General features: G+C 43.7%; 5 protein-coding genes across 5 annotated transcripts; 2 read left to right on the forward strand and 3 right to left on the reverse strand.

Moving 5' to 3' along the window:
• Positions 1-1,730: 1,730 nt before the first annotated feature.
• On the reverse strand, positions 1,731-2,143 carry PHALS_08187 (uncharacterized protein; the record flags this gene model as incomplete). The annotated part of the gene is made up of 2 exons (XM_024723491.1): positions 1,731-1,857; positions 1,917-2,143. The coding sequence occupies 2 exons, from the start codon at positions 2,141-2,143 to the stop codon at positions 1,731-1,733; spliced, it is 354 nt and encodes a 117-aa protein (XP_024574462.1).
• A 2,965-nt stretch (positions 2,144-5,108) lies between these two features.
• On the forward strand, positions 5,109-5,423 carry PHALS_08188 (mitochondrial import inner membrane translocase subunit tim10; the record flags this gene model as incomplete). The annotated part of the gene is made up of 1 exon (XM_024723492.1): positions 5,109-5,423. The coding sequence occupies one exon, from the start codon at positions 5,109-5,111 to the stop codon at positions 5,421-5,423; it is 315 nt and encodes a 104-aa protein (XP_024574463.1).
• Positions 5,424-5,770: 347 nt separating this feature from the next.
• On the reverse strand, positions 5,771-7,289 carry PHALS_08189 (cmgc rck mak protein kinase; the record flags this gene model as incomplete). Its single annotated transcript, XM_024723494.1, has 3 exons — positions 5,771-7,003; positions 7,062-7,130; positions 7,203-7,289. 3 exons carry the CDS (start codon positions 7,287-7,289, stop codon positions 5,771-5,773), a joined length of 1,389 nt encoding a protein of 462 aa, XP_024574464.1.
• A 153-nt stretch (positions 7,290-7,442) lies between these two features.
• PHALS_08190 (hypothetical protein L915_21489) lies at positions 7,443-8,928 on the forward strand (the record flags this gene model as incomplete). The annotated part of the gene is made up of 4 exons (XM_024723495.1): positions 7,443-7,748; positions 7,808-7,922; positions 8,000-8,130; positions 8,197-8,928. 4 exons carry the CDS (start codon positions 7,443-7,445, stop codon positions 8,926-8,928), a joined length of 1,284 nt encoding a protein of 427 aa, XP_024574465.1.
• Positions 8,929-9,046: 118 nt separating this feature from the next.
• Positions 9,047-11,428, reverse strand: PHALS_08191 (Armadillo-type fold; the record flags this gene model as incomplete). The annotated part of the gene is made up of 2 exons (XM_024723496.1): positions 9,047-9,223; positions 9,341-11,428. 2 exons carry the CDS (start codon positions 11,426-11,428, stop codon positions 9,047-9,049), a joined length of 2,265 nt encoding a protein of 754 aa, XP_024574466.1.
• Between the last annotated feature and the right edge of the window lie 231 nt (positions 11,429-11,659).

An 11,659-nucleotide genomic window follows, 5' to 3' on the forward strand; every position in this document is an offset into this window, starting at 1 on the left:
TATACGGTACGGCGCTGGAAAGCCAGTAGTTATACATGTATTTAGATTTTGCTAGGCATATTTAGGAAAATTTATGCTTCTAGAATTAGGCGGCTTTGCCGCAGATAAAAATAAATAAAATAAGTTTTGAATTTAAACCGAAGGGTTAATAAGCCTTGGGTTAAGGCAATAATTACTCTTGGAGCAAGCCGATTGCGATCCGCTATACTCGTACTTGTTCTCAATATAGAACAAGAGGTCGGTGACTTTACTTACGCTTCCTCAGAGCGCAAAGCTACGGCAGCCCGCTGCCGTATCCGACTTGTAGTCGACTATCGCTGAATCCTCGACTACGAATCCGTCATCTGGTTGCCAAAGGCTTGGAATGTGCTTCCGTGAAGTCGCGGGCGTACTGTCCGGAGACGAAAAAGGGCTCTGCCGAAACTAGCGCGGCTCGGTGTTTTTTTCGAGTGGTAGACACAGGGCTCATTGAGCATAGAATGTGTGAAGATAGTCCTCTGGACGTCACGGTGTCTTAGACACGTGACCCTCGTACGACGCGACAGTTAAATATGAATTGTGGGCGTTAACGATTTAATGGGGGAGGGTGTTACGGGGCTAAACATACCTTGGTATGAAGAAGTGGGTCACACAAGATGGTGTGATCATACCAGGGTGTTTGTTACACGAGGTGGCAGAATCACACAGTGGCCTTAACAAGTAGTCAGTACGTGGCTGGACTGCGCGTAGTTAAAATTTAATTAAGTTTTCCTCTTTAATTAGAAAAATCAAATGTTTTAGATATAGGCGGCTTCACCGCAAATAAATTCAGAAAATACAGTTAACATTTTGAACATAAGAGTTTATCTGCCTTGAATTAAGGTTGTGATTTCTCTTGGAGTAAGCAGATTGCGATCCGCTACAACCGCACTGGTTCTAAGTATAGAATGAAGACCACCGATCTTAGCCTAGCTTCCTCTTAGTGATGTAGCTACGGCAGTCCCGCTGCACACAAGGAGCTTGGTACGATAAGAAGAAAAGATGACGTGGCTTGCTATCTGGAAGGTAGAATTTTATCAGGTCTTCTTCAACAAGACTAATGTCTGGAAATTACCTCGAAAACCAAAACTTTTTTACAGTCAAGCATACTTGTATTTGCTCATCGATTCAAATGACTTTTTGTTGAATACAACCAGCTTAGTGAACACTGTACTTCGCGCACTTACTACCATAGAGAAGTTTAAATGACAATGCGTCGGGGCTACACACCACACACCAAACATTTTTAGCCAGTAGAGCGATTCTCGCATACTGTCTCCTCTTAAAAAAATTATAGCACCGCATAAAAGTGGTAAAATATCAGAAGGGTCTTAAGCATCAGGAGCTGATGTCGATGAAAGACAATCGCGACTGATTTCCAGATCTCAAAGTCCTAACCCCTGCGAGAATATTATCATCATCGCGCACAACAGAAATATTCATAGTCTCTGTATCGCTACACTCCAAACCTGGATGTGCTCTCGAATCATACAAACGACGTAGCAAGAATTGAGCTCTTTTTTTTATACAACTGCGAATACTTTTCCGAGATTTCAGACTAGGTTCAAACGTTAATTTGTCTTGATTGTTCAATCGCAAAGACGAGTCATGTATGGCACAACTCGAGCTGACAGATTGACCGGTCGGCGGACATCACGTCATACCAGGTCGCAATCTCCCGAAATAAGGATGAAGCTCCATGTTACATTGTTTCACACTGAAAGGTTTAACGCAAACAACGACTTAACGTTGATGTAACGCTTTGATCGTTCGTGATTTTGACTTAAAGCGATTAAATTACCAAGGCCAGTTAATTCATGGCCGAATCTCATGATTTGGCTTCTCAAAATAATTAAAAAATGCGTAGCTTACTTACTGACCCTTGTCAAAAGAATTACTTGGGGAATCGCTGACTCGATAAGCGTCGGGTAGGTAACTTCCAGTAGCCGCAATAGTCCTCAGATTCTATCGAGCGCATCGATACAATAATGCACCTGAGACTGTGGGATGCGCAGGCGTCTTCACAATTCATATTTGTGAACGCGAAGCCATCAAGACGCAGTGCACTGACGTCGCGATCGCGGAAAAGCGACATTCCCGCAAAGGCACTTGCTTGAGATGTCATCCGACCAATGCCGTTTAACTTGTATTTTCCGCCCCAGTTGGAAGACGTACCTCTCAATACGGCTCTCGTCGAAGTGATTCCGAGCCATGCAGTACCAATGTTACGAGGCGTTCGGTAAACGCCGGTATTCGGGCGGTCTACTGGGGCTATTATAAACTCTGGTAAGTGTGGTGGTAGAAGCACTCACAAGAACTTAGTCTTTAAAGGATCGCAGTTCTATGTTAAAGACACGAATCGGAGTGGTCTTATCGTGGTCACAGCGAGTGTGAAAGGTTACAGTCGTCTGTTAAGAGTCATGATTGACTCCGACGCATTGCGTAACTGCGCGCGGAAAGCAAGTGCTGCTGAAACTGGCGCAGTGCTTTCGAATTCACTAGATAGAAGCAATGACTTTAACTTAGTAAGGTCGGCCACTGTTGAGGTGGTCACCGCGATTATAGTAGATCTTAGTAGACTTGAACTCGAAAGAATTAACAAGGTCCACGAGATGGAGAAACGGTATGACCTGATTTAGGTATAACGTGGCTTGAGAAGCAGGAGTCATAGATTGATTGGCGAGCGAAACGATTAGGAGTAGCTTTTCTGACGTAGGTGAAGTCCCCGAGAGTAATGAACTCATATTCACCATGCGTTAAAGCGCTCGGTAGTTGTATACTGCTGGTAATGATCCACACCTCATTGGTTGATGTCATGCAAATGAAACGATTAGGAGTAGCTCTTCCGACGTCGGTGAAGTCCCCGGGAGTAATGAACTCATATTCACCATGAAGCGCTCGGTAGTTGTATACTGCTGGTAATGATCCACACCTCATTGGTAGATGTCATGCAAATGACATTCTCCAGGTTGGGAACAACCGAAGTCGTTTGGAGTGACCACTGACGGTCACTCAGAAAATATGTCAACAGATCAAGTGGTGCCCGAAACTGTCCCTCTTAAAAACGAATGATTTGTTGGTGGGGAATGGCAATGTGCCCAACGGAAAGCATTTCCAAGGGAGAGATGACGATTGTTGCCCCCCCCCCAAGACGGAAGAATGTTGTCGACATGTGTGAACTGAAAAGTCGAAAGAATCGACTGCAGCTGTATATGCCACTGTCTCTTCTAATGCAGTGGACAAGCCGGATTGTGGGTTAGTCGGTATGACTGACAACAAAGGTGATGCTCTCAGTCGCTGTTTGATTAAAAAAACGGAGGTACACAAAACTGGTCAGTTTTAGCTTTTGTTGGCTTGATCAGCATCTTCGTGAAATAGCTATGCTTACTTTGTTATTGAGCTAACAATAGGTATTATACAGCCATTGCGTTTTCGAATTTGTAGTTGCTGTCATCTAAACAAGCCTCACCCGCTTTGCGTGCAGTAAGTGCACTGTTGCATCTAGCCCTCGTTACTCGCTGTTCCAGATCGCTTCAATACTCAATATAGCTATTATTGCTTATTGTAGAGATCATGGCCGTAAACTCAAACGTAATAATCAATTGGTTTGAAAAGCCTCGCCCCTCACTGCATCTGCATGAAATTAACTATCTCAGGTTGCTTCAGGCATTAGGGATACTTGAGCATACCTTTCATTGTGCGAGTTGCAATGGATGAATACATCGTTTAAGTAAAGCATTCTACCAAAATGTTTCAGCGTCATGCACGACTTTTTACATTGAATGATATACGCGCCTGCAAAAGGAGATGGGGCAAAGGCATAATGAAGACTTGTCACACTACAAAAGATTAGTATTTTGAATGCTAGAATTGACAGCATCATCAATGATGCATATCAAGTCGTGGCAATCTAATTTTGCGTGATTGTTCCACGTCATAAAACTTTAAGTTTATATTCGTATGCTGGGATGCAATCACGTCCCAAAAGGAAAGATTGATCTCTGTAACCGATAAGTAATGTAGGGTTCATTCGCGTGTAGGTTCAGGCTGTCATTCTTTCAGCTTGCTTCAATGTCAACGGACTTTAATGATGGTAGCGGGATTTAATATTATTATCTGTACTCCCTTTTTGGCACGTCGTCAGTAAGTGTGTTGGGCGTACCAGTGTGCAGTAAAGCTAATTTTGCTTTTTGTCTCATTTTTCAGAATTATTCAATCTCATTGAATCCGATATTATCTACCCGCCAGTAGAGAAATACATAGACACAATCTCTAATTTATAACGAATAATTAGTATCGAGCCACACGATAAATACCAAATATATAGTGTTGTCGATAGATTTGATTGGCATCAGATAAGCAAATTTTATTACACTTTTATCCAGCAAATCCGTTTCTATCGACTTGATCGCTAAGTTTTACAGGACTTTAGTGCTCAGATGATACTGCATTACTTCAAATCTTGGATTACATACTCGAGACAATAGAATCATTTGTTACCATAGCGGTGTGTGAGGTATGTGACCACAAAACTTAAGAATATTTAATTCGCTAATTTTATATACTCATGATGTTTGGGCAGCATGTTTATGAAAGAGAATAATTGAAATCTCGTCTTAGTCCGTTCACCATTCGGTGGTTTTTGGTGATAACGCTGGCCTCTAAACCGGCTTAAGATGGGGAATGGTAGATGTAACCTTACTTCATTCTTTTCGGGAAGCTCCTTATTTAAGCTACAGCCTTCTCATTAGCTCAGAGGCATGACTACACAACAATTGGGCTGCAAAACGTGCTGGCCTCACTGCGAAGGCGAGCTAATATTATGATTTATATTATAGTATCTTGGTACAAACCTACACAGCAGTAAAGAAGACTGATTGCAGACGTCGACTCGCTCAGCAAAGCTGTACACTATCAAAGCCGGAATTACAATTGGGTTTCAGGAAGTTATATGGCAGATGCAGTGCACATGTTTATGATGGTGAACAATTTCGTCTATCGGATATGACTATTAAATGAAAAAATTGCAAAAATAAATTTCGTGCTGTCAATTCATACATACATAAAAGCAATTATATAAGCAATATATCATGAACTTTGGTGGTCTCATGGGTGGCAGCACGGCTTCCAGCGTGCCACAGCAGCCTTCACAGCAGTCGCAGCTTATGATGGCAAAAGTGGAAATGGCGTCTTATGCGGATTTATTTGAGCGTTTATCGCGCGTGTGTTTCCAGAAGTGTAAATTTAAGTACAACGACGGTCAGCTAAATGTGGGCGAGATGAGCTGCATTGATCGCTGCGCGGGCAAGTATATGCAAGCGTATAGCTCACTTGGTGTCAAGATGGCGCAGGTTGAGAAAGAGATTATGGAGCAGGCTGCTGCTGGTGCAGGTGTGCAGCAATAGTAGGGAAACAAAAGCTTTGTGAATATTTCGCCATTCCTTGTTTAAATGATTTCGATACTTGCAATAGAAGCCACCTGCAAATATTCTAGGAACCATATACGAAATCAAGTGGAAATTCAAATCGTGCTTAACATTTGTTGCTAGAGTTCTTTTGTCTTGACGGTCATTGAATGATTACACCAAACATCTCGTTCCAAATTGACTTTACCTTCGTCTACCTTGGCTTATTCAACAGTATCTATCATCCTGTTCTCTTTATTCTACGCGTTCTATTATTCTACGCGTGAAGATCTCGATAATGTAGATCCACTTGACGATGTTCGCTTACACTATTGTCGTGCCGCAGCTCAGTACTTGTGTCTGCTATAACTACTTAAACCAGCCCCGCCTACGGTACCACCAACAGCAGCAGTAGGGCCTAACGAAATTCCGTTCGGCGCAAACGATGGTTTTCCACTAGAATATTTGGCTCCATCGCCATCGCCTCTATACGCCATGCCAGGTGCATATCTTGCTTGTCGTGTGTAGCGGCTGCTTTGTGAGTCACCCATTTTATCACGATCCAGTCCGAGCCCGTTCGATGTTCCACCTGTGAGCACACTGTTTCCTGCTGCTGCCATTGCATTCCGCTGGTGTGTTCGCGACATGCCATACGACGATGTCGATGAGACAACAGGCTGAGGCCGCAAACTGCTGTATCCTCCAATGTCTACCACTGACTGTTTCTGTCCATACAAACCATTACTAGATCTATGACTTCCTGATGTCTTTTGTGGCGGTGTAAATGCTGCAGATATCTCGGTCGATTCATCATGTTCATAAAACTGCTGACTATTTCCACTTAGCGTTGTTTCTGTTATTGGCATTGTCACATTTACGTTCACTTGAAAAAATGGATACTGCAACGCCTGACTTGACGTTGGCCGCTGATTTGGATCGTACTTGAGTAAATCCGTCATCAATTGAAGCGCTTCGGGACTCGCATTTGGAACCAACTGCGCTAATGATGTTGGTATAAATTGTGGGAAACGATAGTTTATTTGTGCCGCAAGTTTCATCCCTTCTGGCCACGTACTGTGTGTTGGATTGCCTAGCACTGAGCATATTTTATAAAGTTGGTCACCTTCACTGCTACCCGGAAACAAAGGTCGTAAAGTAAACATCTCAGCCATAATACAACCCATGGCCCAAGCGTCAATTGGCGAATTGTACGTAGTAGAGCGTAGCAAAACTTCTGGAGCACGATACCATCGAGTCGATACGTAATCAGTAAATGGTGGCCTTGATCGAATTTCTCTTGCCAGCCCAAAGTCAGCAACTTTAACAGTGTCACCTTTCACAAGCATGTTCTCGGGCTTAATATCGCGATGAAAGAAACTATGTTTGTGCATAAAAGCCAATCCCTGCATCATTTGGTACATGAAATTTCGTATTTTGGACTCTGGAAAAAGCCGATCGCGTTTCTTCATGATATCATAAAGATTACATTCCATGTACTCGAATATAAAAAACAGTTCGTCATTTTCACGAACTACTTCCTTAAGTTTGACAATATTCGGATGGTTTAATTTCTTCAACGACTGCAATGGAAAAGAATGATTCAATCCAGAGTTGACATCATTTTCAAGTAAAACGTACATTCACTTCGCGCAATTGCATGCATTCTTCCCATGAATAAAATTTTTTTTTCATGCGTTTAATCGCCACCTGTAGAACAAGAAATAATATGATACAACGTTTCATTTTTTCATGTCATTTCATGACATTGAAAGCACAGACCACTTCTCCTGACTGACGATGAACAGCTTTCAAGACGGAGCCATAAGTGCCATCACCTAATTGTTTTGTAACCTTATAGCGATTCATCTTTGGCACTTGTTGTTGCACTTTTCCCACCCGGCGAGGAAAGTTTAAAATAGCAGCATTAAGCGTCGCTTTGTGTCATACACGACAAAACCTAAAAATCAACAAAATCGAGTCCTTTCTAAACTTAATTCTTAGTCATTCAGTTGATATCTGATGAAGACGTGGGAGGCCTTTGGCGCCGGCTTGGCCGTCGTGGCCTCCGTTGTATCAAATTTGGGTTTAAATATTCAAAAGTACTCACACATGAGTGAAGCTGCGCGACCCGTAAATGAGCGCAGGCCCTACATCCGACGTCCTGTGTGGTGGATCGGCTTATCGCTTGTGATTTTGGGAAGTTTGGGCGACTTTGCCGCCTTTGGCTTTGCCACACAGTCACTTGTTGCTGCGCTGGGTGGTGGATCGACTCTTGTGGCCAACGTCTTTACAGCGCAGTGTCTTAATGGAGAAAAACTTTACAAGGTACGCGTGGCCTCAAATTCGGAGATACATCGTTGAATTATCTCTTGTCCTTTACTCAGACGGATGTCAGTGGCGTATTATTCGTGATAATGGGAGTAGTGATGATTGCTTGGATTTCTGAGCCAAATGTTGAGTATCCGCTGCCGGAACTTGAGTTAAGATTCGTTCGAACACGTGAGTTTGGCGAGGTTCTGTCTTTTCCTCATCGATTGATCGCGTATTTTTTTATCTAACTGCTTCTTTTTTTGCAGCCTTCGTGGTGTATATTACTTGTGTTGGAGTGTGTACTGTGAGCATGTTAGCTACAATCAAAGGCTCTGTTGCCAACCGGCTGAAGAACCAGGTTTATTGGTCCAATAAGCGCCAAAAGAAATTGATGAAGGTCCGTTCTCGTCCTAAACTTATGTTGCTGTGCGATGTAACTTGCAATAATCTTATATATCATTAGAAATTTGAACTTCGGGTCCAAAGACTTGAACAGAGGCTTTTGGAGATGGAAGTTAAATTATTGCAAGTTTCAACTTCACCTGCACCGTTGCCCACAGGTCTCTTCCATCCTCCTGCAATAAGCAGAGAACTGCGGGATTTAATTAACGCAACAAATGCAGAAGATGCTGCGACTGAGGAAGAGGTTGCCGCTCAGGAATCTCGAGTTCCATTCTATTACGCTATTTGCTCTGGTATCGTTGGGGCAATGACAGTGCTATTAGCTAAGTGTTCGGCTATCATGATTGCCTTGACTCTAAAGGGGGATAATCAATTTAAGTATGGCCTCACGTACATTTTTTTGGGTGGAATGTTTGTCTGCATTCTAGTGCAAACCCATTTTCTCAACATTGCGACGGCCATGGGTGACATCATGACTGTGTTCCCCATTTTTCAAGCCTGTTGGATTACTTTTAGTGTCGTGGGAGGCGCCGTCTTTTATCATAACGACGATGAGCCTCTTCCTACAACAGAAAAAGTTTTTTATCCCTTAGCGCTTCTCTTTATCGCTGTTGGTGTCGGACTGCTGGTGCAACACAATTCCTCACCATTTGATTTTCCAGCAAAAGGTGGTGGCAAATTTGATTTGGCTTCGCGTGATACAACATTAGGCGTTTACGACGACGATGGCATTTCAGACGCGTGTATGAGTTTGCCGCTGCTTCCTGCGGACTCGCGAGAGAATGAGGGCTAACGTCAATTTGTATGCTGTTATTTCAAGCTAGAGTTGATTCTAATCTAAAATTAATATGCGGATTTGAGTACAATGTAGTATCGCTCAATGCATGCTTGGGTGCGAATCGTGCCAAGCTCTATTCATCATCCACTACAATATCGGGGAAGTCATCATCATCCTGGTCAGCCTCACCAAATGTGTCAGACTTCTCGTTCATCCACTGCGCAGTGGGCCCGTCGTCCCCTTCTTCGGCGTCGTGCTTCTTGTTGCTTATGTCGTCAACCTGCATGCGCTCAACATCCTTAGGCGCCGCCTGAGGGTGTACATCCTCATAGTCTTCTTCCACTTTTTCAACTTCTTCCACTTCTTCCTCTTCTTCATTTGTCTCGACAATAGGACTCTTTAAGTGCTTAGTTTCCACTGGCTCAACCTTGCCATCTTCATCATCGCAGTTATTTTGCTCGTTTTCGTCCCAGTCCATTACATCTCCCTGTATTGTAAACTCCTTTGTGGGCTTTAAAATATCACTAAAACTATTATGGTTCTCTTCCTTGTTTGAGTGCTGTTGGAAATTGATGCTTATCGGTGGTGCTCGCGGGTGCACCACCGCCTCGCTGGCATTGAGTGCAATCAGCTGGAGTGTTGACGAAGCAGTACTGATTCCGATGCTACGACGTTGCCAATAGCAATTTCCTTCAAGTAAATTTGCCCCATGTGAACCCAAAGCATCGGCTGTCAATGCATCTGATAAAAGAGCAAGCACCACAGGGTCAACGACAGAAGGATCTTGGCTTAAGACCACGTGTCGACACTGGACGGACTTCAGAATCAGCTTACTAGTCAACGAACGACATTGCTGTGGAAGCAAGCTTCCATAAACACTCACGCAAGTAGCAACAGCCATTAAAATTGCGTTTAGGTTCGATGCGATCACAGTCTCGTCACGCAATGACACGAATCTAGTATTTGTAGCCGCATTGCCATTTTTTAAAGCCGCCAAAGTTGCTGCAGCGGCCGCTTGACGCTTCCGCTTCTTGCTCTTATTCCCACTGTTCTTCAAGTCGTTGTGCTGAACTGAAGCTACGGGTTTAAAGGAACATATCGAGCTTGCCTCATCGTCTAGAGTGCGTTCGCAGCGCAAGATCAACTCGTTGAGCAAAGGGACACCTAATTTTTCAACAGTGCTGGCCCCTAGACAACGCGCGCAAACTGATGTAGCATCGGCCAAAGCCTTCAAATCTTCACCGTCACCTACGCTTTCAGAAGCGAGTAGAAGCACGCGAGTTACCTTGCCAGCATGACGTAAAGCGCATATACCAGCACGCTCAATTGTAGCGCTTAAAACACGAAGGGCTTGTACGTGAACACACGGTAGCACAGCATAAACAACGCTTACTGGGAAACGCACACCATCGTCTGATAAACCCGTATGCTTGCCGACCTCGTGTGCGCGAACTCCCATCGCACGACGCACAAATGAAATAATGTCTGACAACACTTGTTGGACTTCACGTTCCGAAACATGTCGACGAGTTTTGATGCGAACACTAACATTGAGCAATTCGTGTAGCACGCGTAATGCATAAACCATTCGATTTAGCGTTAAGCTGACACGCTGGTAGATTGGCAACTGGTGACTAATGACTTCTTGAGCCCACGGCTTTTTTTTTGTGACTTCCTCCACCGGGGCCATGGTGACGCGATTTTTTGCGAGTAAGTCAAGCTGTTGGTGGGCAACCTCCAAGGCTTTCTGGACCATCTGAATCCACACTTGCTGTGAATCATCAAACACATTACATAGCGTTGCCAAACACACTGTCGCTTCCTCAACCACCTTTTCATTGACAGCGCATCCGTCAACATTGGAGAACAGCACATTCACGCATGCAGACTCAATCTTTACAGCAAAGCCTCTTAAAGCATTGGGAGTCTCACACATGAGCATCGAAACGAGTTTAAATTGTGCGATTGCCATTGAAGCATTGGTGGTGTGTAACATTAGCACCACCAATGACTGCAGCAGCTTCGGCAGTAATTCCAGCGCTTCACGGCGCGTCTCTGGGTTGTACTTTTCCACATGAAGTAGCAGTACACGCATCACGCCACATATTGCAACTATAGTATGCGCCATAGTCTCGTCGATATTGTTACTCGATTGCTGCCGCTTGAAAACTTTTACGGCGCGGTCCAGCAGATTTACCGTCAGGGCTTCAAGCCGTTCCAGTGGACTTTGACGTATTGTTATTAGCATAAGCTCCCAGCCTATACGACTGGCTTTTGATGAGCCTCCTATGAACTCTATCAATCTGTTTTGCCATTTCGATAACGCTTTGCCGTCTGTCACAAGTCCGAATACGTTATGGCGTTCCAGGGCCTCGCACAGAATCACCTGCTGGCTCATAAAGGTCTCAATAGCAGCATTATTAGTATCCAAATCACTAGAAATTGCTAAGGCAAGGATCGATGAAAGCAAGTTTCGTGCTAAGGCCGTCTCAACGGCGCGAGAGTTCGCTGCCATGCAATCAATGCGCAAGAGTATGACTGGATCGGAGATGAGTTGACGTAAATGTTTTTAGCCAATGCTGGATGTTTGGTTGAGATATGTAAGTTTACAGGATAAAAATCAGTTTTGCTATTAAATAAGACAGAATTATTAACATGTTTATCACTCTTTAATTGGGCAAGTATGTGTATAGTTGGTATTAGCTTAGCTTTTGCAGCTTAGCTTAGCTTAGCTTAGCTTTTCAAT

Source organism: Plasmopara halstedii, assembly GCF_900000015.1.
Source record: "Plasmopara halstedii genome assembly, contig: Scaffold_322, whole genome shotgun sequence".
Classification (NCBI taxonomy): Eukaryota; Oomycota; class Peronosporomycetes; order Peronosporales; family Peronosporaceae; genus Plasmopara; species Plasmopara halstedii.